The sequence below is a fragment of the Pezoporus wallicus genome, unplaced genomic scaffold (genome assembly GCF_028554395.1).
Source record: "Pezoporus wallicus isolate ANWC-B61680 ecotype Strahan unplaced genomic scaffold, APGP_CSIRO_Pwel_v1 contig_6217, whole genome shotgun sequence".
Classification (NCBI taxonomy): Eukaryota; Metazoa; Chordata; class Aves; order Psittaciformes; family Psittacidae; genus Pezoporus; species Pezoporus wallicus.
Window position 1 is genome coordinate 852,730 of NW_026637336.1, and position 26,234 is coordinate 878,963.

Here is a 26,234-nt window from a genome sequence, read left to right on the forward strand (position 1 = left end):
TGACTTGCTGGTGCTCACCCATAGGGAGACATGATGGTTTTTACCCAGTCTTGGTTTTGGTTAAAATAGCCCCCTTCACACGTGGCCTCAGGTGGCTCTGGCTCATGTATGCACTTACAAACCGGGATTTAAGCAATCCTTTCTTTTAAATCAGTACCAACAGCACCAAAAGTTATTGCGCTCCAGTGATTTATAAACTTACGCAAGGTGCTATAACTGATGCAGACCAGCAGCAGCATGTATCTGGTGTAAACAGCCACACTTCTACCAGGTAGATTTGTCCTCCCAGATCACAAGCCTAAGATCTCAAAGGTCAAATTTCCTTAAGCAACTGCATAGAACTGGCAGGATAAGTTTATCATGCTCCTTTAATGTCTATGTCTGTCATGCGTCTATTAATGTCTAGCTAATGGATAAGGAAAATTGAAACCCAAATCTTTATCCTTAGGATTCACAACAAAGGCTGAGCAGTCTCTCTTCAGTGCATACCTGAACATACACAGACCTGAACACCAGTCACAGGACGTTTGACTCCCAGCAGCTTCAGCAGATGTAGTTGCCAAGGGCGAGTGGTGAAGCAAGGAGGGGATCTGAACGTGCAGGATCAATGCACGGTTCATGGATGCCACTGCATGGAACCCACATTCAGCCCCTCTGAGGTCTGTGGGACGCAGCTACCATGGAGGAATTGATTTTTGCTTGGTCAGAAGCTCTTAAGCCTGCAGAGAGGTTGGGAAAATAGAACATTCCCCCCTCCAGCTTTTGCTCAAGGGTATTCTAATTGCACCTAATAAGGATCCAAATTTCCTCCCAGATTTAGTGTTAAATCACTGTTTTCTAGAGGATACATTATAAGAAGGCAAAACAGAGCCTTTGGGCATATGCACATTATATAGTTTCTGAAGAATGCCCCTATGAATTGCAAGTATGGTTACAAATCAGTGTACTTCCAAACCATAAGCATGACCCGTGGTTGTCTGGAAGTCTCTTGCCCCTGGCCTAAGACTATTTAAAACGATACGGAGGTATCAAATCAAGCTGAGAACCTGTAGCACTGAATTTATGCCAAATTCATCTGCATATTCATATATATATATGTCATGTTCATCTGCATATGCAAATTCAAACTGCATCCCTGCACTTTCCAGTTAGAAACTGCACTGATAAGAATTGTGATTCTTATCAAGAGATGGTAAGTGAATACATGGATTAAGAAGTGCTAAGAGTCTTTTCAGGAGGGCTACATGAAAAGCCTTCAGTAGACAATATTTCTTCACAACAAAGTCAGGTTTAATCCCACAGCTATTAGAAATTATTTACTGTATAGAAAAGGTTGATTCTTCACTCCTCAACTAGTAAATAGCATGTGTATCCTTCCAACAGAGAGAGCACGGAATAGCTGCAGTTCCCTTCTTGGTTCACAGTTGCAAATAGTAAGAGTTCACAGCAAGAACTTCCTCGTTCAGAATGAAGGAGAACCCTCCAGTGGCTAAAAGTACAAATCTCTTCTTCTGTCGTGGATCTGAATGCCTGAAAGACACAGCAGGATCAGGGCGGTCAAACACAGGCTTGCAATCTCTGCAGAGCTGGCGCAAACAAAATCGCATCTTTGGGTCTGATGCAAGGTGGCCCTTAGGAGAACAACCAGGATGAGCCCTCCCAAGTACCCCCTGGATACTGCACAGCAAAGAACCAACACCAGGGTGTAACTGTGTTCAGTTTGTCCAGGACACACGGTCTGAACAGAGAAATACATGGAAGTCTGAACACTTTGGAAGTCATTTCTTTGACCAGCTCTCCCACCAGTGGTGGGTTTGCTGGTGAAAGCTGCAATAACAGGAGCACACAGGTCCAACAGGGACCTCAGCCTGAAACTGGGCGCTTGAGATACACTGCAAGGGGTGTCCTGTCTTTCTGGGATCTGAAACTGGGACAGCTGGTGTAAAACAGGCATTGTGAAGAGGAATATTGATGGTAGAACCACAAGAACGACAGTAGGTGGGGTTAGAAATCATGTATCTTATTTAACAGAATGCTTTCCCTTTTCACTGTCAACATAGTTATAGGAGGTGGTTTGTCTATCTGGGGGAAAACAAGGTTTGGAAATAGAGCCTGGAAGCAAGCAAGGAAGCACCTTTAATTCTTCATGCATAAGCAAGGTATCATTCATAGGTGAGCATCGATTTGTTGCAGTGCTGCTGGCTCCAGTACTCACCTGCGGTGGCGTGGCTTCCGCTGGGATTCTCTGAGCCTTGGTAAGAGCTTGCTTTCCTCTCTTAAAAGACAGAAAACACTGGAGATGAGCAGCGATGCAGCACAGGGCTAGCAGCAGACAGCAGTTCCTAACGCAACCTTGTGCTTTTGCAGCCCAGCCTATAGCGCAGGTGCTGGGGAACCCTGTGCTGGCTGGCACAGCAATCCACACTCCCATAAATATAAATATCAGCTGTTCTTATACATGACACAGTGCAAGGAGAAGTGCATTGAACAGAGAGAGCCAAGAAACAGGGACTCCCACAGCCTGACAAATGCACAGATCCCAGGGGCTTGCCAAAGCCTGCCTGTGAACACGGGCCAGCTGTTTCCTATCTGTTCCTTTGGGGATCCTGGATAAGCACATGTGTGCTGTTACACATGTCCTGAGAGGCTCCTTCACTGGTCAGAAAGGCCCTGGAAGCATCCTGAAGGAAAAGGCTTTAACTGATGAGTGTGAGGCATCCCTCCCATGGTAGGAGGTGGAACTGGATGATCTTAAGGTCCTTTCCAACCCAAACCATTCCATGGTTCTATGCTGCCTGGGGGACATCAAGCTGTTTCATTTCCTTTTCCATGAATAGAGTCCCCTGTTAGCATTGCTTCCCTTTCTGATCCCAACACTGGCTTCATGAAACATGTCCTTCTTTGGAGGAGAGTTTGTTCCTTGGGCTCCCAAGCCTTAATAGGTTCACATTGCCCCCTTGGGGGAAGAGGGCACCTAACCCTGTTCTTAAATTAGACCCTAGACATCCAAACAGTCTCTTTAAAGTAACTGGACTGTCATTTACCAGCTGCAAAAAGCCTATGCAACACATACACCCAGCCTCAGCTAAACCCATGTACCATGAGCAGCAAATGTGTATTCCAGACAGACATTAGACACTTCAGATGAACGGGTGAGCAAAACACCTATAGCTGGGGTCCTTGTAATGCCAGAGCTTTGGTGTAGCCTCAGAAGAGGACCTGTGGGTAAGCCTGCCTGCAGGTAGAAACAACAGCTTTTAGCCCATGCTCTGCCAAATCCCTGCTGATGCAGATTAGAAACAGGGCAAGCAGCAGGTATTTCACAGCTGGTTGCTGTTCAGACACTAAGACTTGGGGTTGCTTGCTCCCCTCCATGTAGAAGCACCGGGTAGGACACGCTGTGTTTTTCCAGCAGACTCCCCAAACAGTTTCACAACCCTTTTTCTTGGAAGCCCGTGCCAAGCTATGTGTGTGGGTAACGCCCAGGAACAGCAAGGCAGGCCTACCCTAACAGGGCTCCAGGAAGCTTGATCCCAAAGTGCTTCTCAAAGGCAGATATTACTCACAGCGGAGCAATTTTACCCGTCAGAGCAGCCTGTAGGGATGTAAGATCCCAGGAAATGGACTTCAGGCACCAGCCATCTTCCTTCTGTGTGCTGGCAGTACCTGGGATTGGGGTTCCTGCTCGCTGTTGGTAATAAATAGGGAACAATCATCACTTCTGTGTGCGTTGTGTTAGCCCGGGGAGATCTACTGCAGCGGGCAAGCAGTGCCTTTGCCAGCAGGGCAGCAGTGCTTCATGGCAGGCAGCAATTAACTGGGAAACATGGCAAGGCCAACCAGGAAGCCCCTTTATCCCAGTCATAGAATCACAGAATGGTTTGTGTTGGAAGGGACCTCAAAGCTCCTCCAGCTCCAACCCCTGCCACGGGCAGGGACACCTTCCCCTAGAGCAGCTTGCTCCAAGCCCCTGTGTCCAACCTGCCCTTGAACACTACCAGGGATGGGGCAGCCACAGCTTCTCTGGACACCCAGTGCCTCAGCACCCCCACAGGGAAGAGCTTCTTCCTTATATCTAACCTGAACTTCCCCTGTTTCAGTTTGAACCCATCACCCCTTGTCCTATCACTACAGCCCCTGATGAAGAGCCCCTCTCCACCATCCAAATCCTCCCAGCTACAAACCATACACAGTAAAATAGGCTGCTCAAGGCTCTTACCTGGCCACCCCTCCCTGATCCTCATAGCACTGTGAATAATGTTTATATTCACTTAAAATAGCTCCCTAATGTAAGCCAGGAGGGAGGATATTGTGCAAGTGGGCAATGCATAGTTTCTGATGAAGCCACACTATGGAGCTCATCCATCCCAAGTACCACAGGACACATCCTGGCCTATCTATTGCAAAACATTGCTATGAGCTGGGCTGAAGGTGACTCCAGTTTGAGAACCTGAGGAACAACAGCCTGTATTCTTTTGTCTCCTTCCATAAGATGCCATCAAAGAACACAGTGATAGTATTTCCTTACCTCCCCCAGGAGCTGAACTTTGGCTTATATTTTGTAACCTAGCAGGTCCAGTCATACAAGCAGAACTTGAGTGTTGCTTCATGGGACATTCCTGCATGGATGTTAGGCACTTTTCCTGTTGCAGAAGACCAAGAAGAGAACCGTATTTCCTGTCAGAGACGGGTTCATCTCCCACATGCAGGTCAGGCAAGGCATGATGATGATACACAGAACTGGGGAGACTGGGAGTCCCAATCGAAGGGAAAGGCCATAAGTCTGCAGGCTGGGCTGGATGACTCCGCAGAGCTGGTGGCTGGTACTGGCCTGCCAGACCAGCAGCAGCAGCAAAACTCAGACCTGAATTGGACACGCTTGGTGCAGAAGATGATGGATATGCTTTGGAACAATGTGCAGAGAAATTCCACTGATGGGGCGACGCGCTATCTACTTAAAAGAGAAAGAAAGCATCTGAAGTCTCAGCAATTCTTACTTTTCTCCCAAGGCAAATTCCAAGGGCCTTCTAAAGGAACACTACCAAACTGCATATTCATTTCACATAAATATATATTCTCCATAGTGCTGCTTGTCTTCAAATTCAACCACAAACTCATGCTAAAAGCAGACTAAACCACCACCAGTACTTTCAAATAACTATTTGATGTGTTCTCTTACAGGCCATGGGCATAGGCAGCTTTTTAACTATTGCAAGATTATTTGTTGCCATAATCTGTTTATTTAAAGTCATCATGCACTTAGTGCATCCGACAGTGATGGAGACACTAGGCTGGAAAATGAGGACCCAGTCCTGCCGATGGGCCCACGAACAGCCTGGGAAGCACCCCAGAATACACAGGGATTTACTCAGGAAGTCCCAGCTTTATAATCCAGGGCTTTGCAAGCTTTTCTTGCTTTCTGTTTGCACATGGCCCCAACTGTAAGCACACTATGTCCTAAACTCTCAGTGAAAGCCAATTCCCCCCTGCCTAAAGCCACACTCAGGCATAGAAAGCAGCTCACCGTTCTTCAGGACAACAGTCTCATCCTTGTGCTTCGTGCTCAGGTCTTGGGGGTTCTTGGCATTGCTTAGAGCCCTGGAAAAGTGTTCGTCCACCACGCTGTTAATATCCCCTTGGAAATAGGTAAACACAACGCTCTGAGCGCCCCATTCTGTTTTCACGGGTTCTTTGCTTTTACACGGCTTTGGAGAGAGCTTCCTTGTTTCTTCCATTTTCAGTAACCACCAGCCCCTGCCAAAGAAAACCAGAGCAGTCAAAGACATCCTGTTCACCTTAAAGTGCACCATCAGCGGTGAGCCCGTCTCCCTCTTGAAACTGGTAGGGCCAGACCAACTGTTACTAGTAAGATGAGATTCTTTATCTGGGTTTCTGCTTATTCCACACACCTTTTCTTCACTGATCTCATTATACACTTCTCAGATGGAATACTTGCAGTATAAAATGCAAGGAGAAACCTTTCAATAAAAATGTACTAAATTTCACAGAATTGTGATGGGATTGCATTTTCCCCAATCAAAACGAGTCCGGTGAGTCTTTAACTTGTTCAATACAGGATCTTTTGGTGGAGAGATCCAAGTTTGATAAAACCATACAATATGCAACCTTAGTAAAGGATACTGCATCTTGAAAGCAGTGAATGGCTCAGAGATGCAAAGAGCCTGATGGATCCCACCCTTGTCTGAGTTACCTGTCAGTGCCATAGCATTGGCTCTATTGAGGAATGAAATGCTGTCATTTCTCACCCTGCCTTTATAGCCCTAGCACTGTGCAAATATGCCCTGAGGATAGAAATGTGCTGAAAGAACTGAAGCACTCAGACAAATAATTCAGAGGTTGCATTGGTCCTGGATGTTCAGGGTGAACCTATAGCATCACAGAATGGGTTGGAAGGGACCTTAAAGCTCACCCAGCTCCAACCCCTGCCACCAGCAGGGACACCTCACACTAGAGCAGCTTGCTCCAAGCCCCTGTGTCCAACCTGCCCTTGAACACTGCCAGGGATGGGGCAGCCACAGCTTCTCTGGGCACCCTGTGCCAGCGCCTCAGCACCCTCACAGGGAAGAGCTTCTGCCTTATATGTAATCTGAACTTTCAGTTTGAACCCATCACCCCTTGTCCTATCACTGCAGTCCCTGATGAAGATTCCCCCACCAGGGGAATTCCTTCCTCTGGGATCCCTCCCTGGGAGGATTGCTTTGCCCAACTCTTGTCTCTGCGTTGTTCAAAAACCATACTGACAGAGTGAAATGAAACATTAAATACCCATTAGAGCTTTAAATAGTAATCTCTAATGAGTATTTTATTCAGACAAGGTAAAGTTCAAAGTACCTTGAGCACTGTCAGCACGGACTTCCACAGCAAGATGCCTGACAGTAGTTGCTTCACCTATTAGAAGAAGGCAGAAATTATGATTGGAAATTCAAATTATAGCAAATTCAAGTAAAAAAAACCCAAACAAACCAAGCAAAACCTCTTGTTTGTTTGAAACAACCTGAGGAACACGTCGGGCCTGTCAGTTGCTTAAAACTTTGGTAGCAAGACTGCTAAACCACACACCCAGACTGCTGAAACGTACCCTGTAGCTCAACAAGGGCTTATGGATTTAAGGCAAGAATGACTCTAAAATAGTTTGCAGGAAGCCAGCCCAAGACTCTAAGACTCCTTTTTGTCCTCCTTATGAAATCTCTGCTGCCACATAGGGTGAGAGCAGGATAAGGAGCATCACTGCCTGCCCTGGACAAGCATGGTTTATATGCATCTCTGCAGTTTCTGGCCATAGGGGAGTGAGTTCTACAGCCAGAGCTCAGGCATCCTGCTGTAATCAAGATCATGTGTAGCAGTGCTCAGGCTGTGAATGCAGGGAGGAGTGCCTGCTGTTTCCATGCCATTTTCCAGTCTTGCTGTCAGCTCATCACACCACACAGCATAACTGCTTTACCTTGGTAGCGAGGAGGCTGTGATGCTTCAGTCAATACCCAGCTGTATCATATAAAAACTGATGAGTCATTGGAGTTGTGTTTCCATCCAATCCTGCAATATGCAGCATTGCTTAACCTATTCCCATACCTTTATCTGATTTCTAATCATACCCCCCCCCCCCAATCCCAAGCTTCCCAATCAACTTGTGCTCATCCCTGCCTCAAAGGGTACTCCGAAGTATTGCAAAGGCTGCCTCCAAATGGTCTCTTAGCATTTCTTATGCACGAAAAGACTGTTCAGGCTGCAAAGCCAAGTACTCAGACATTCAGAAATACGAGGATTGAGATTATCCAGCATAATCTATGTCCCTTTTTATGCTTAAGCCTTCATCTACAAACCTCTTGCTCATGTTTATCACTTGCTTCTAGGTCTAGTTTTGCTTGTTACCTATCCCCCCTTCATGGACCCTTCCTCAATTAGCACTAATCCGCTGTTATTAACCACCAGTTTCTGATGAACTCAATAGTTCCTTAGTCCTCATTTTAGGATTTCTATTGCTTTACCCTTCTTGCATCCTTTCTCAGCTCCAGCCTCCGGTCCACTCAGACACAGTAGTGGGGATGGGATGCACGCAGGTTTGTCACCAGTTAGAAATGCAAAGGGATGCTCTAACAGGTGTCTGATTCAGAAGACAATCTTTCAGAGCTTTAGAACTGACAAAGCTTTACCAATCAGAGAAAGCTTCAACCAGAAACCCTTCTTCCTTCAAGCACCATCCCAAGGCCCACGAGGGGAGCAGGAACTAGCACATCCCAGCCAAACACAACTGGAAGAACGTCAAGCACAGGAAGAGAAACTCTTTTCCAGTCTTGTTTTAGAAAGCAAGCCACTGTTTAGGTTAGGAAACTCTCTGGTTGCTCAACTGGAGGCCAGCACTTGCCATTGTAAATTCCAACCCAAGCAATAAAAGCTTGGCAAAGTCATCAGGGACCATACAGCCTAAGAAACAGTACATGAGGCCACCTCAACAGCAAGGAGCAACCCAGCTCTTCCTATGCTGCTCCACTGCTCCACAGCAATATAAACTTTAGGAAGCATTAGCTGTGGCCCAGAGGTCTATTTTCCCTGGTCCTCACTCAGTGCAAGGCAGCTATTTGGTCTTTGTACCACTTTATTAACATGCTTAACTTGCTTGTGGCATTAACTGTAAGCTGCTGTAGTGCTGTTTATTGCTGTGTAGCAGCTGTTCCATGTGTGCGAGTTGGGAGTTCCTCAGCCTTGCTAGCAATAGTAATTTCCCATCACTGCAGCATCAGACAGGGAACTCAGCTCCTCATTTCACACAGCTCAGAAGAGCTTTAAAACTGAATTACAGAACCACAGACTGGTTTGGGTTGAAAGAACCTTAAAGCTCCTCCAGCTCCAACCCCTGCCACGGGCAGGGACACCTTCCACTAGAGCAGCTTGTTCCAAGCCCCTGTGTCCAGCCTGGCCTTGAGCACTGCCAGGGATGGGCATAAATAAAACACAGAAACGTTCCACTTCCAAAGTATTGAGCAATCACTTAACAAACAGACATTCGCTTTCCTCAAGTATCATTTGAGAAAGTCAGTGAACACAAGCTGAAATGATCACTGGATTCTCCTACCTTAGCTCGCTGTCAGCAGCGGCGTCACACCAGTGGGGTTTTCCAGATGTGGGATGCTCATGCTGTGCCCAGCAGTTTGGGATCCTTCCCCCGGCAGGCTGAGTGCACTCTGCAGTGACTGCAAGAGGAGACAAGCAGCGTTCATGAACTCCTTACATGCTTTCTAGCCTCTAGCTGCGAGCGAACTAGGCGTTTCCTTCAGCCCATCTGCTAAGAATGCATGAAATGCACTCCGACGAGTCAACCGGGTTAGGAGGTTTCAGGAATGAGGAAAACAGGACTGTAAGCAGGGGTTGTTTTTCATGACAATGTGTACACAATAAAGACAGTGTCTGGACTTCAGAAGAGTTTACACTAGGATGGTAAGTTATGGCAGAGAACCAACCTTGGCTGGGATCATAAAGGACTTCCCTGTGCCGGGTTACAGTATATTAACTACAAATGTCCACAAGAAGGTAAAGATCACCTTGTCTCCATCCCTGGATAACCAATCCTCATTCTCTTCTTTGGTGGATCTGCTTAAATGACTTAAGAAATCGTCAGAAAATAAAACCATCCTTCTTGTTCTGCAAGGGCTGTAGCAAGAAATTGAGAGTGTGGGGATTTTCTGCAGTTTAACAAAGTAACCCAATTGCAACCATTCATAAAGTCATGGAGTGGTTTGTGTTAAAAGGGACCTTAAAGCTCCTCCAGCTCCAGCCCCTGCCACAGGCAGGGACCCCTTCCACTAGAGCAGCTTGCTCCAAGCCCCTGTGTCCAACCTGGCCTTGAACACTGCCAGGGATGGGGCAGCCACAGCTTCTCTGGGCACCCTGTGCCAGCGCCTCAGCACCCTCACAGGGAAGAGCTTCTGCCTAAGAGCTCATCTCAGTCTCCCCTCTGGCAGGTTAAAGCCATTCCCCTTGGCCTGTCCCTGCAGGCCCTTGCCCAAAGTCCCTCTCCAGGCTTTTTGTCAGACCACTTAGGTCTTGGAAATGCTGAATCAGGGCCAAATTTGCCAGTCTCAGATGGAAAAATAAACCAGGGATTGCGAGTCACCAAACTGGTGGAGACATTTATACATTGATGTCTTTCATGCAGTAGCTTAAGTTTGTTTACTCACCCAGAAAGCAGAGCACAACCCTATTCCCTCTGCCTAAGCACACACAAATCCACCCTCTGCCATCTCCCAGAGCAACTCAACCACAAGGCTGGAAGATATCCTGGGATGATGCTTTTATTGACACACTCTTTGCGTAAGCTCAGTTCCACTGTGAGACACTGCCCTCAACACCTTCATCATTCACTCCTTGCATGAATCTGTTTCACACAAGTTAAGGCACCAGTGTGTTGGATGGCTTGTAGGTGAACACCTCAAACAACTACTGGGCAAAAACAGGATTATCAGCCCCGTTCCTTTGTAATACAGGAGCTAAACCAACTGATTTCCAGAGCTTTGTAAGCACTCTGTGTGCAGCCTTGAGAGGGGGAAAATACATTAAAATCCAAGTTCCTGAGAACAAAACTGGAAATTCGGCTTGTTCTTAACAAAACCCACCCAAATTCCACAATACCACCTGTAACTACGGTGTCTGCAGATGGTCCTTCTGCTCCTTTTGTCTTCATTCAGGGTCCATCCACATACCAATCCAGACTGAAGAAAAAAAGCCATACAGAGGGAACAAATACCATGTCCCATCATAGAATCCCAGACTGGTTTGGGTTGGAAAGGACCTTAAAATCATCCAGTTCCAACCCCCTGCCATGGGCAGGGACACCTCACACTAGACCAGGTTACCCAAGGCTCTGTCCAACCTGGCCTTGAACACTGCCAGGGATGGAGCATTTACCACTTCTCAGGGCACCCTGTGCCAGCACCTCAGCATCCTCACAGTAAAGAACTTCATTATATCTAACCTGACCTTCCCCTGTTCCAGTCTGAACCCATCACCCCTTGTCCTATCACTGTAGTCACTGATGAAGAATCCCTCTCCAGCATCCTTGTAGGTCCCCTTCAGATACTGCTATCATGAGCACTTACAGTTTCAGCAACACATGTACTGGCCTCCAGCTGGGAAGCTCTGGCGTGTTAACACACAGACTTTAATAAACTGAAGTCGTTGTTCACCAACTGCAATGGTGCCTTTGAGAGAGGGAGAAAAGGCAAATACATGATCTCCAAACTCATCAGAACAGACTTGTTTTGTTCACGAGTTTGTTTATTAAAAAGGTAGTATAAAACACAACCCCTTTAAGAAACAAAATTGAAGACGAATGCAGGGATTCTCAGATGCTCTCACAGGCCAATATTACTCAAGGACGATTAAATGTTGGTTTTTCTAAAGGATAAATGAAAATGAGGCATTTATGGAAAGAAAAAAAAACCTGTCAGAAAAATTCCAAGTCAACTTCTTGTCCAGTTTAATCTAACAAAAGGCTTCCATGTTACAGAATGAGCAAAAAACCCAACCCGATTTGCTGCAAAAGAGTTTGTAATCCTATAAATACAGAACTTTCAGAGTCTCCCGACAGAAAGACTTCAAGCCTTGTATAATGAGCACTAAAATACACACAAGTCCACTCAACACAAGTCGACAACGTCCAGAATTCACGTCTCATATTGCAGTATGTTTCCTCACGTTCAGAAAGAAAATGACTTTAAAATCCAAAGGACATCTCTAGATATGGTGGGGTTTATTTAGAATTCACTTAGGTTACACAGGGCAAGAACTCAGGGCTTGAATATTCATTTTCCTGGAAAATTTAAAGGCAAGTATGGGTTTCTATGGAGCATCCAATACCTTTAAGTTTCCTCAAGTGACTCAAGCTAAGGATCTGGAGTTGTAAATAGAGGTTAGCCTTAACTGAATAATGTGAGGACATGTCCTAGCTAAAATGCACTGCATTTATCATCCTAAGGATTTTAAGTGAATTGCAATCCTTATACAAAATGGAAGTTGTACAAGGGACTGAAATTCAATTAAAAAAAAAAGAAGCAATTCCAAAAGTCAGCAGGAGAAACAGATAAAAACATTTTGATGCAAAATGAAACTAATTCTCTCTTTACAGCTGGATACGAACATTCGAGAACCCGCTGCAACTTATGTGCCCTCTCGCTTCCAGCTGTCTACCTTGGCCATGCTCTTCTCAATGCTCCTCTCCTACTTGTAACTGTACAGTTCCCTCACCCGCAAGCCACTAAACAGCACTGGAAAGCAAACTACTACTGTATGTTGAAGCTAAGCAACTGATTTTGTATGGCATGGTGAAGGAAGTGATTATCTATGGTGAATTATGCTGAAGCATCAGTTAATACTTTCCCTGTTGTTATACTGAGGTGGCTTCGCATCCCATTTTCTTACACTGTGTGAATTAGTAGAAACAGCCATTTCTGTAGTTCAAAACTGAGCAACCCCAGTTGGGCCAAGGTGCTGCTAGTTACTGTTAGCAGGATACAGAGGGAAGGAGACAGCTTGCCTTGAAATGAAGCTCTCACCATCATCCTTGGGATGAAGGAAGACGATGAAGTACACTGGAACACTGGAATGGAGCCTAAGGAAAAGGAGAAACTAAGCAAAAGGATTGATTTTGTCCTTTCTCGTGAGCAAGGCAAGTCATTAGAAAGCACTTTTAATTAAGGAATACACATAGGGAAAATTGCATTGGGATTTTCACTTCTTCCCAATGAATTTCTGCTGCTGCTCAGTCAGAAAAATGTAAGTTTAAAAAGCAACTTGGCTTGTTCAGCTTCAGGTTTGTTACAGTTTGGTATTAACCATCACTGTTCTATACTACAAGGTTCCCATAATCATACTTTAAAATAGTATTTAGTGAAAATGTTTAATTCGGGTTCAGATTTATAAAACTCGGCACCATTTAAAAAACAGGGCAACATCAAAAGAATTTGGTCTCAATGTATGTGCTGAAAAGAAAGTCCCAGCTGCATTAACCTCTCCATAGACTTATAAATGCCTCAAGAACTCAATGAATAGTTTAGAAAAATAGATTTTTACATTTTACTGGGGAATAACAGAGGTAGACAAAAGGAAAATGCCTGTTTGAGTGTAATACCACGCTTCAGAACAATGTATCTGCATGGGAAGAGCTTTTATTCTCCTACATATCCTAGGTAATAGGAAAGCATTTGGTCTTGGTCTCTGTGGGTGCTCTACTTCAGCTGGAGGTTTAGAGGACAAGGTGAAAACACTACCACCACGTTGGACTTTTGAAGGAAGCCGATCATATTTGTACATCAATTGGAGAGAGGAAGGTTACTGCACATAGAATGGTTCTTTATTATCCAAAGTCTTGTTTCAAACACTAACCACTAACCTTATTTGCCTATCTGATACCATGATAAGGCTTCATAGGACTGTACAATTTTATACATTTGTCAGTAAGTTTCTCTCTAGCTGTTGCAATTCCACTGTAAAACATATGATTTAACTGTGTAGGGTGTTATATGACTGGGCTCTCAAAAAACCCCATAACAAAACACAAGAGTAACAGATCTAAAGCCTGGAGTCTAGAAGCTGGAAGGCAAAAAAAGGAGCACTGAAAGCAATACCCATCACACTACATCACACTCTTCATATGTAGAAACTTCCAGCCCTCAAAGGTCTGTGGGGCTTATTAGCAATAAAAATAACTAAGGCAGAAGCAACACAACCCAGAGACGTAATGTGAATATGCCACTGGGTGCAATACAAACCAGGCAGGGCTTCAGATGCCCTGAATTGCTCAAAATACCTGCTTTGCTGTAATTCACACTTGTAAAGATGAGACAATGGACCTTCTTAGCTGGCAACAGTTACAGCTCTTCTGTATAACACAACCCAGCGCTGGAAATTCATCATACCAGCTTATAATGAGCCTCCAGGCTTTTAAATCCTGAATTCAAATATCATCTCTGTTGTAAGACCAGGTATTTCATCATGAAAAGATGTAATTAATAACCTCAGTGGCAAGTGTTAACTTAGGTGCTCTGGTTGCCATAGGGACCCATATGTTTTGATTACATATTAAAACAAGAGAAAACCAAAACCAAACCCCAAAACCAAGAGAACAAAACAAACTTCAAATATCATACAGACTTCTGGGATAGAATATAGATGGGAATCTGAGCACAAAGTTTGAACACACCAATTTACAGAATATTCTGAATACTTGAGGGTGGAAAGACAAGAATCAGCATCTATGCGGTCTTGCATATTCATTCTTTCATTCATATTAACCCAATGAGAATTAAAAAACCCTTACAATATCCTCCTTACAAATGCACACTTGTCACCATCCATGTAAAGAATGTGCTAGGAATTTAGCACCACCGTTTTAATTGCTTGGTGCCTAAATCCATCTTCTTCTACCCTTAGGTATCAAAGTAATGGGATTTTAAATTAAGAATGACTAGGCCCAAAATGACTCCCCCCAAGTTATTCTTACTAAGATATCTAAAATTAGAATGTTTCCTAAGTCCTGCTTTTGGGAATATTTCTAAGAGGGCTAACATTTGCTTTTTCCATAGAAAATGATAGTATTTGAAAGCATATTTTCAAGTATTCTAACTTTTGCACAACAAACTGTAGTTCAAGTTGCCAAAAGCCTTTAAGTTTTATGAAATATGGGAGACCATTCCCACTCTGAAAAGCCAAAGCAAAACATCAGCGAGAGCTCACACTCGCCATTCTAACAACGTTCAATGAAAGCTTTTACCCTAATGTTAAAGCAAAAACTAAACAAAGTCAAGACATCAATCAAAAGCCTACTTCGCATACCTACTGTGTATAGACCATGAGAGTTTAAGATCAGTCTGACTGCATTATGGCCTAGAACACGTGTGCTCGTGCATTTCTAGTCTCCTAGGCTAATTCCAGCCTCAACAGAAGATCTAAGCATCAACTGAAAATCAAAACAGGGGAAATAAAACATTATTTCCTGAATGCTGTGATTTAATAACCTATCTTCACTCAGTTTGCCTTATGTTGGCTATGGCAACATTGTCTTCCACTTCCTTTAAGTTTGGTACTACTCTTATCATTTGCTACTTAAGGCATATCCAATCCATTCACCCTGTACTGTTATCACAGCATCTGTTCCATCAAACGATCCAGAGTACTCTGGAAAAGAAGTTAAGGGTAAGATACTGAGTTCCAAGGAGTACAGGAAAATTAGCAGTATAATCCACAAATCTTGTAATAGCTTTGCATTACTTCAGTTACATATAGTTACATAAATTTAATGGTTGGAACATATTCTACACTTACATCATGAAACACTGACAAGCATAGTTAGAACAAAAGAAGCCTGATGAGTTTTACTGCATTCTTGGCAACTTGAGTTACTTTACCTGAACAGCCAATTAATACAAACTTTTAGAACCTGATTAAATACTGCTTTTAATGAAAACTTCAAAGCACACAGTTGATGACATTCTAATATGCATATATTCATATGAATATTGTCTGCAGTCACCCTGAAGAAAGGGATAAACTTGAACACCACCCTAAAACCCATGCTTTCAGAAAGCATTGAAGATGTTATGTATCTGCTTCATCATCACTGCCTGCAAGGCTGCTGTCTGTAGATGGAGCTCCATCTTCATTAATGCCCTCACCATTATTCTCCCTCTTCTGGGCTTCAGCATTTACATCCTCCTTAGATGTGTCATTAACATTTGAAGGTTGCCTGCCTTCAGGCAGTTTAACACTACTTGTTGCAGAATCTGAATCAGATGCTGTTTGCTGCTCCTTTGCATCAGGATCCTCTAGGAATGATCCCCACACTTTGAGCCTTTCTTCCCTTTCTCTTGCAGTCTCCTCCACCTATTAAAGATAGGTTTATATACATCATTACTAAGTCATACCTGTAACAATGAATATTTACACAGATAAAGTTATACACACATTTATACTGCAGTGGTATCTCAAGCCCCGCTGACTGTGAACTAATGACCTGTACATCCACTGGCTGATTCTCTAAGCTGACATCTCCAGCACATCATTTTTAGCATCAAACAGGTCCTTTACATCGTTGCTAAACTGAATAAGGATGAATATTTGGAGACACACTAGCAGTAAAGGAGAAACAAGCCAGGGCAGGGGAAGAGTATGGAGCTGAGAACACCGAGCACTTCTCAAATTAAAAAGGTGTGCAGTTTGGAAGAAGTATTGGATAAAATAGGACCATGAAAGGCTACCTGATAATCCGTTACACCATCCCATGTTTCAGCACTGAGCTGACGGCCACCAAACCACCTCCCATTTAGAGTCAGCTTGCACAGATCAGCTTCTGTAGGTTCTTTGAAGGACACAGAGGCCACGCCATCAGGGTGTCGCTGTAAGGAGAGACAACTTTGGTTTAACAGGTTAAGTAGTGAATTTATCCAACATCTTTTACACTGTGTAGCAAAATCAACTTGGATACAGCTCCATCCTAATCATACAGAATAGTGTTTGGAAAAAAACAATTTGCAGGTTTACGCATCTTGTTCTATTTGCAGGCAGAACAGACTTTCTAAACACAGAAAACAACCAGTGTTTCAGCTATTTTAGCTACAAATAAATGGGATTATAAACTTACAGTCTTGTGACATGCCTCCAAGTTACTGGGAAGAGTTAAAGTTTGCCTTCACATTGGGTGAAATAGAATAGGAATTCATTTCCAAACCAGCTAATTTTAAAATACTGAAAGATTAGGTCAAGTTGCCATGAAATAAAGACACAAACCAATTAAATGGTTAATGAATTAAATTGAATTCATGGTTAATGAATTAAAACTCATATTTAAAGAATCTTAAATGCTTTGCACATTTAGACATTGTGCCAACACAACATGTACAAAAATACCTACATCAAAAATGAGAACCTTCTTCACTTGACCAAACTTTTCACACTCTGTCCGCAGATCTTCTCTGATCTCATTTAGCACTAAGGGATCCTCCTGCAATGCAATCACACAGCTTGAATTCAACAGAAGCACTTTGGTTTTGCTCAATCACCAATGGAAGACATCTCCCATCTATTAAAAGTTCATAAATGAAGTCCTGTTATGCTGCTTTTTCAAAGCCACTTGGGAGTTGGCAGCCAGCCCTTATGTGAATTTAATACATGCTACTTGTTAATAAGGTTATTTTGTGCCAGTTTCTGCATTCTAACATACTGGTTACTCCTCTTTCCATCCCAAAGAGTATTGTCACTACACACACAGTGAAAAAGGTGTCATACCAACTTGCTTTTGCTTGCTTTTTGGAAATAGGTGAATGAATGTTAAGCAAATGCCTGGCACAGGAAAAACCCTGCCCAAACTAAGGTTAATTTTGCTCTCCTCTGCTTAGATGAGAACTGCTGTATTTCTTATAGCAGAAAATATACAATATATATAATATACACAAATATATAATAGATATATATAATGTATATACAGAATATACATTAACTATAACAGCACAACATACAATAGCAAACTGCACTTTCCTACCTCAAAGTCCTTTGGGTGGAACATATTCCTGATAATAACGATGCGTTCATGTCGCATCCGAGTTGCACCATCTTTCTTCTCCGGCCTCCAATCCAGCTGTCTAATGAAATGAAGCAACAGTAAGAAGATATTGTTGCGGCTCTCTTCAGTTTCTACAAGTATTTGTTGAAAAAGAATCATTAATTTCTCGAAATACAGCAACTGAAACATGTATTTTGACACAGAGGGTTAAGTTATTAATCTAAAGAAAGCAGTAAGCATTTGGTTTTACCACTTCTACAAAGCACTTGAGGTTTTAATGTACTTATACATTCACAGAGGAAATATACATAAATCATTCATAGAATCCCAGACTGGTTTGTGTTGGCAGGGACCTCAAAGCTCCTCCAGCTCCAACCCCTGCCACGGGCAGGGACACCTTCCACTAGAGCAGCTTGCTGTGGCCAACCTGCCCTTGAACACTGCCAGGGATGGGGCAGCCACAGCTTCTCTGGGCACCCTGTGCCAGCGCCTCACCACCCTCACAAGGAAGAGCTTCTGCCTTATATGTAACCTAAATATACATAAACATATATTTTAGTATTTGACCCTATGGAAGCCAGCATCTCTTGCTCTTTGCAAGTAGTAAAGCATGGTAGAGACAATATGTGGACAGAGGGCTTTTACCTCATCAAAGCCTAGATACCATGTCAAGACTTGCACACTCTCACACACCGAGCTAAAAACCCAACAACTTTTACCTCCCTGGAGTTGTAATGCTTTCTTCTAGATCTGCAAGTACCTTGGTTCCCTATATATGATGTTAATGCGTCAATCATTATGTCAACATCTAATTTAGGAGTTCCTCCCCTTCAAATGGGTGCTTTTTAGGCTATTTTGCTGTCAGGTGAGACTTCACTTTCTGCATAACTCTCAGCATTGCATTCCAAAGAAAGCAGCTCTTTACTAACAGCCTTAAAATTCAAGCAATATTTTACTGAAATAAGGGATACAAACTTCTGCTGTTGAGACAACTTCTTCTTGTAGTCTTTACATTTCTTCTTCTTTTTGCTTGCATCATACTCCCCCTTCAGTTGAAACTTTGCAACTTCCACATGCAATTTATAGCCTCTAATTTCTGCCTCATCCAGAAGTCTCAATGCAAGTTGAACTGATTCTCTCTATTTGAAGATAAAACAGAGCACAAGCTTTAGAGCACAGGGCACAGTCAAATTATTCCAATAATATTTAATTCAGATTATTGTGCTACGGATCAATTTCCTTTCACTCTAAACCATAATGCCACATCTCTTCCAAGTGTCTTGACAGGCAGCTAGTTGGCAATGGTTGTTTTATCAAAACCCAGTATTTCTTCAACACTATTATAGCACTGTCCTGGCTTCAGGACAAGCAGATTAATGCTCCCAAAAGCAACTGCATACATTTCATTTAAGTATGTCATAGAAATTAATCTGCAATGGTCAAGCAAGCTGATGAAGTCCTTTAGAATAAGAGACTCTTTATACCTGTGCACTGAACAGCCCCAACTACTAAAAGTACAGAAATAGCACAGACTACAATGCAGCTGCTTTAACACTGCCTGGTGCTTTCTGCAGCATTAAAGCACATTGCACTTGCAAGCAACGACTTCCCAAATTATTCACCAGTAAAACACATGAAGGAAGTAGTCCTGCAGCCTGAACTTTTACAGGTTAATAAAGAATGCAATAACAATTCTGAATCTAACCAGTTCTCAATCAATATTTACTCAGCTGTAAATATAGGACTACAGTATGCAGACAAGACAGGAACATGCAGAGACATGTTCAGCAAGTATTATGGACATCTCCAGGGGTAGGATGGGGATGGATTAAGAGGAAACAAATGAAGAGCACAAGCAGGTAAGTGGCATTTCTGGAATAAACCTGTAAAACAGACCCCTAAATTTTAAGATGTACTTCTGATAAAGAATCTTCAGAGTATAATTCTAAAACAGTGGTCATAAGTATCTTCAATGGGAAGGAAAACCACACGGCAGTGCACCACTGACCTTTAGATAGCAACACAGACCATCTCCTTTAAGATTTCCTTCCTTATCTTTGTAGAGTTTGATTTTGTGTTCTTCTGTCTGAGGATCTCGCATAATGATGCCACATTTTGACATGACTTGTATAAATTCATCTTTTGTGATGTCTGGAGGTAAACCTGCAACATCAATTCAAACAGAAGGCTTCAGTACGTTCTATTACTTTGCAAAACCTCATCAGAAGGAAAACCCCACAGTATTTCTTTAAATGAAAGATCTCAAGGACAAAGTTTTACATACACCATAAGAAACCACTGCCCTTGGGACATGTATTTTTGGTACTACCTTTTAAACATTACTTCATACCCTTAAAGCTCCTCCAGCTCCAACCCCCGCCACGGGCAGGGACACCTTCCACTGGAGCAGCTTGCTCCAAGCCCCTGTGTCCAACCTGGCCTTGAACAGCACCAGGGATGGGGAACCACAGCTTCTCTGGGCACCCTGTGCCAGCGCCTCAGCACCCCCCACAGGGAAGAGCTTCTGCCTAAGAGCTCATCTCAGTCTCCCCTCTGGCAGGTTAAAGCCATTCCCCTTGGCCTGTCCCTACAGACTCTTGCCATAAGCCCCTCTCCAGACTTCTTGTACACCCTTTAGGTATTAAAATATTCAATGATGCATACATCAGTGCACTACCTTATTATAAACTTGTTCTCATTATCCTATTCCTTAGGTACTCACAGGAATTTTTTTCTTGGTGGTAGCTTACTTTAAAGAAATTAAAGTCTTGGCTGACGCTAATATCTCTCAGAATAATAATAGCTCCCAGAATATCACATTTAAAAGATAAAAGCATAGAGTATGTCCCTTATATTAACTTCCCCATCTGCAATTTAAAGGTCACAAAGACATTACACATTCAGAAACAGAAGGTTAATTAGCTTGCAAGTGGCAGACTGACCAGATAGTATTAGAAGTCAGTGAGATATATACGAACCTTTTACCATCTTTAGCTCAAGTATATAAAGAAATACTCTTACCAGTCACATAAACATTCGTGTTTCTATCTTCTTCAACATGAAACCATCCTAAAAACAAAGAGTTTTAATTCAGTTATGCTAATCTATTAAACATGGGAGCAATATTCCATCCCATCTGATTTTTTTGCTTCTCATAGAAAAAGCTCTGAACATGCTTTAAATTGCCTTTTATTCCACCATGTGTACAGTCTCAGGAGGATACCTATGAAGTACCACACAATTTTAAAGCCATTCTGGAAACTTTCAGAACAATCCATATCTTTGCTGCACATGGTAACACCAAACAGTTTCCAGTTCGGACTATACAGGTTGAAGCCTACACAGAGGGAAACCCTTTGTCACTTACCTGGCTCAAGCTTCCGTTTTTCTGCTTTTTGCTTTGGATCTGTTTGCTGTGGTCCTTTCTCATTTGCTGATGGTTGTGTTCCTGATGTCTTAGAGCTTACTGGTTGCTTACTTTCAGTTGCTGTGCCAGAAGCAGATGAGCTGTCTGTATCCTCTGCATTGAAGCCGTAGTTGGCATGATACGTTGCTAGGAAATCTTCTGTTATCTGAAAACAAATGAGGAAAGTGAATCCAAATTTTTGAAGAACTACAAATTCAGGTTTTAAGTGGTTTAATGGTAGGTAGAGGATGGTCAGGTTTTAATCTGTCGGCACAGAGAGTAACAGTACTTGAAATCACCTTTGTAAAGCCACAAGAACCAGCTCAGGCATTACCTGAACTACACTGACATACTAATCCCATAGAGCACATGAAGTTTTTAAGTAAACACTTTGCAAGTTCTGCCTGTTTTTAAGCAAAGTGTTCTGCTTGGGTGAAATGAATTTACCTGAAGGACAGAAACCAAGCACTCCAGGCCATGTGGAAGAGATAAAGTGACACTGACAGTGAGCCAACAACTTCTCCACACATGATGAATGACTGACATTTGTAGGCATCTGCCTTTTCATAGAAACATTCTTGGAGATGACATATGTTTGTGTTGATAGGCAATAAATATTGCACTTCCAGACATATCTGAACACTGTTTGTAAGGGTCTACACTCTGTATCCTTCTCACAAAGAATTCCCTTGCTCCTTTCTAGAGACTGTATTTGGATATAACACAACATTAGCAAATGTCTACCTCGTAGAGACCAAAACTAAAACCACCCCGTAAATTATGCCCAGTATTTCCAGCCAGGTAGATTATAATACTAACCATTAGCAGTAACATGGAAAGAGATAATACATCATAGCTGCTTTTGCTAGATCACTGCGCTGTGAAGTGTTTTCTGAAGTTACCCAAACTGAAATGATTTATTCCCAAAGCTGAGCCTTAACCTTTGAAAATGGTACCTGATTCTGACCTGTGCTGCACTTGCTTCATCTCTATCAACAGGGAACAAAACTGTCACTGAGCTATTTTAAGAGTGGCACAGATGTAGGAATTTAAGTAGTGGCAGACAGAAGTAGGTGCCAACGATAACGATGCAAGCTCATATCTGCCATAATGATTTGATGCTCGATGTTTCAACTCCAAGCTTTTATTCTGACAAATCAAAAACACAGAGTTGATAGTAACAGGCCTGCCATGAAGAACACAAGATACCACATAGCCCCTTGTAAGTTTACTATGCAATAATTCCCACAGGAAACAAGACTTGCAACACACCTCAATCAGGAATGTAAGTGGTTCCTCTTACAGACATGACATAATGTCAAGAGAAAAAGAATGCAACCACCTTTAGCGAGGAAAAGAAGGCTCATGTGCTCTAACCAGGTTCATTACACATGACACCAGCAATATTAGCAAAGCCTTAGCTTCCCAATTGATGAAATCAAGAGATTTAAGAAGCTTTTAAAGTTTCTGGTGAACAATATTATTCATGTTCATCAGAGAACCTACTGATGAATTAGTGATTAAACCTGCAACAACTAAGCACCTTCCTGCAGCAGTATAGTTTCTCAACACAGTCTCACGTAAAGCTACATTTATTCCTAGCAAATGATCTACCACAGACTGACAAATTTTGCCAGTCAACAACAGAGGCTTTTTTTTCCCCATAATATGCTACCATCTTACCATATATACTAACTACTTCAATTTAAAATTTTTATTTTTTTTTTCAGGCATAAAGGAATTTATGCAAGTAGAAAGGCTTTCATTGTAACTTAAGTCACATGGAAAACAAGCACCCACAGAATTTCTTACTTGGGGCTTCTATCCACTTCTGGTGGTGAACATCAGAGAGAGAGATCAGTTCTATCTCCACAGCTGCACAGTTTGGGGCAATTAAGCTTATAGGAAAAGAAATACAATACTGAGGGCCATGCTGGCATGTAATTTACTACTGGTCACACTGAAATGGAAAGGAATAGATTAACCAAATGAAGCACAGATACCCTGCGCTTCCAGACAACAGCCAGTGTGTTTTGTCATAGCAAGTGCTGAAGGAAGACAGATGAATTCAACATGTGATTTTGTGCTATATCTGTGAAGGATTAGAAGAAGTCGGTATCCATCAATATAGCACCACTGAAAGAAAACTCATCAATAATGCATGAAGTTGCCATCACTTTTTGTGAATATTTGACTGTCTCCAGTCTTTGCTGAGGATTGTTAACTGTTAATGGCATTAACTTCTTGCACTGCTTTGAAATCAGCTTTAGCAGAAGTTCAGCTCTATTCCCAGAGCAGAGCAGCAGTCCAATACCAGTCTGGAGATGATGCTTATTTAGACCAGTCAGACTATTATAATCTTTTGTCAGAGAACAGAGGCAAGGGATTTTGTTACTGCTCAGGAAGCAGAGCCAGGATTTCAGCTTTTAGCTCCTGCAGTCTCTTAAGTCTATTTTGATACAACATTCTGTCATATAATCATCAGCAAAATGAAGTAACCTCAGAGAGTACATCTAACTCTGGTGGCTAGATCTCTGACACACAGCGCTTCACAATCAGTCCTCACCAACTTCTACCATACATATTTACTAATCAACTTTGCTGTTCCTACATAACCTGTCCAGCCCTTAATGTTATCTCCTCTCCAAGAGATAAATTTGAGGTAGGAAAGGCCTGAAAGGAAGAGATAAAAAAGAGGTGAAAAAGAGGGGAAGGAACAGGGAAGGTGGAACCAGATGATCTTTAAGTCCCCTTCCAACCCAAACCATTCCAACACTACAAGAAGTTACTGTGCTCACTAGATACAGTCCTCCATATGGAGCCAGGGATACTCGGTTCCCCACTGCTCCACTTGGTGAGTCTGTATTTTCCACGTTTTTACTGCTACATGGACACCTTACTAGGTTTACACACATGTAAACCTGGCACTAAAGGCTTCACCCTCACTCATTCCCTGAACTACAATGAATTCAGAGGCACAAATAAGAACTGGTGCATTACGTTGATCAAGTATATGCTATAAAATGTCTTAATACTTCTAAATTAAGTAACTGCCCTTGTTCACTGGTATTCGTAACAACTCTACCATGTCACTCATGGATCTGCAGCTTGGCTCAACACATTACACCTATGTTCCCTCGCACCTTGAAGAACCAGGCTGTTACAGTAAGTTCATTTATTATACTCAAAGTATTTGATAACAAAAACAAGATGAAAAACTGTAAGATGTTTCCATTCTGTGGAAGGCCTTTAAACTAAATCTGGAACTACATCTTTAAGGTCCCTTTGAACATTAACCGTTCTGAACAACTTATTTTTCAAGCTCTAAGGAGAGGGAAGGAGACCTCTTTACACACGCATTGTTTTCAGGTAATAATAAAAGAGGAATACACTGCTCCATTTTCATTTAGAACAGGCCAGTTCATGCCCACAGAAAGACAACGATCAGAGGTTGGAACTAGATGATGTTGAGGTCCTTTCCAACGCAAACCATTCTGTGAATCTATGATTCTATGACCTCCGCAGCTCCTGCAATAAAGAAACGCAAACATATCCAAGACAGAACCGGAGGCCCATAGATCTAACTGTGACTTCATGCCAGGACGGTAAGTTCCGCAGATCCACAACAAAGGAGAAAAGCCAACCTACAGCTCCTCACAACGCGAGAGCAGCCATCAGCCGGTCAGGTTACAGATGGAGGCAGCGCTGCTGTGGGTTTTGCCTATAAAAACCAGACTTTCAGGACTACAGATATAGCAACAGACACATTTAGCTGAGCCACACAAGCGAGACAGCTCCGTGGTGGAGGCCCCGCACCAACCGGGCCTCACACCCGCCCCTCCGCGGGGAATCCTGGGCACGCCACAGGGAGAGGCCGGCGTGCGGGAGGGAGCGAAGGCCCCGCGGCCCGGCGAGGAGGCCGCGCCTCACAGCGGGCCCGCCCGCACCCACCTTGGGGAACCAGGCCTTCTTCTCCCGGTCCCACTCGTAGGCAGCTCCATCGGCCGGATCGACGTAGGTGAAAGGGTCGGACTCGCCTTCCCCGCCGGGCTCGGGCTTGGCGTCGTACTGCTGCTGGAGCTGCAGCTGCCGGTAGAACTCCTCGTTCCCGTCCTCACCAATGGGAAGGAGGGAGGGCGGGAGAGAGGTTGTTGCCGGGCTGAGGGGTGGAGTTTGCCTTCCCACGGCTGGGCGGGCTGGGGCTCGGGCTCGCAGCGATGGCGGGCGGGGGCACAGGGTAGGGCCGCAATAGAGGCCCTGGCTCTGGGGCTCTGTTGCACCACAGGCACGGCCAAGGTATAAGGGCGGCTGGCTTTGAAGTTCTGAGCTTAAAGTCTGTTCCCGGCCTGCTGTGGGCAGGGAGCCGTGGGCCCTGTGCGGTACGATAAGAGGCAGCAGTGCTTTATCCTGTTGTGCCTTGGACACCGCTAACGCCGCCCAGAGAAGCTGTGGCTGCCCCATCCCTGGCAGTGTTCAAGGCCAGGTTGGACACGGGGGCTTGGAGCAAGCTGCTCTAGTGGAAGGGGTCCCTGCCCGTGGCAGGGGCTGGAGGAGCTTTGAGGTCCCTTCAACTCAAACCAGTCCATGACATGTATCTGCTTCCAACAGGACTGGGCTGTAACAGGTTGAGGGCAACCAGCTACGATCACCGTGTTCATTTCGGAAGGGGTCGAAGTATTGCTGCAGAGGGCTTATCTTCAAATGGTTGAGTCACTTTGCAGTAACGAAGCCTGCAGTTCGTCATTAATCATTGTGGAGACCTGTCTATGGATGCTTACTCAAATCAGTTCCATTAAAAGACTTTCATTCAGTGCCATCTAGTGGTTTTCACAGTGCGCTCCAGGCAGCGTTGCATGAAAACCAAATTTAATTGCTAAAGTTGTATGTACTTAAACATATTTTTATTTAGAGGGCAAAGAAGCAAACTGTTTAGGCTTTGTTTTGCAACATTTCACCTAGAGCTGTAAACCCCGGGTATTGAAGCAGTGCCTGTGTTCTAAATGAACAGCTAAGCTGACTGAGGCTGGTTACAAGTGGCAAAGCCATCTTCCCACTCAGAAATGAAAACTACCTTCAGTGCAAAACCTTTCTGGAAATGAGTATTCCAGGAATGAAGGTATATTTGCTGTCATACACACTGGCATGATAATAAAGTCAAAACCACAGTGCTGAGCTTTGTAAGAAGGGACCGACATCAACTAACTGTGTGGGCAACAGACCGTGGGGTGAAATTGCTGGGGGTATAAATACAGACTTGTAGTG

General features: G+C 43.5%; 2 protein-coding genes across 2 annotated transcripts; both read right to left on the minus strand.

The window, feature by feature from the left end:
* Window positions 1-402: 402 nt before the first annotated feature.
* VGLL1 (vestigial like family member 1) lies at window positions 403-6,933 on the minus strand. The gene is made up of 5 exons (XM_057404981.1): window positions 6,853-6,933; window positions 5,525-5,754; window positions 4,529-4,951; window positions 2,216-2,275; window positions 403-1,530 (listed from the first exon to the last, which is right to left on the minus strand). The coding sequence occupies exons 2-5, from the start codon at window positions 5,733-5,735 to the stop codon at window positions 1,490-1,492; spliced, it is 735 nt and encodes a 244-aa protein (XP_057260964.1). The 5' UTR covers window positions 5,736-5,754; window positions 6,853-6,933; the 3' UTR covers window positions 403-1,489.
* A 4,809-nt stretch (window positions 6,934-11,742) lies between these two features.
* HTATSF1 (HIV-1 Tat specific factor 1) lies at window positions 11,743-25,433 on the minus strand. The gene is made up of 9 exons (XM_057404974.1): window positions 24,924-25,433; window positions 20,934-21,138; window positions 20,588-20,635; window positions 19,575-19,729; window positions 18,542-18,705; window positions 17,546-17,645; window positions 16,919-17,008; window positions 16,266-16,403; window positions 11,743-15,891 (listed from the first exon to the last, which is right to left on the minus strand). Exons 1-9 carry the CDS (start codon window positions 25,431-25,433, stop codon window positions 15,607-15,609), a joined length of 1,695 nt encoding a protein of 564 aa, XP_057260957.1. The 3' UTR covers window positions 11,743-15,606.
* Between the last annotated feature and the right edge of the window lie 801 nt (window positions 25,434-26,234).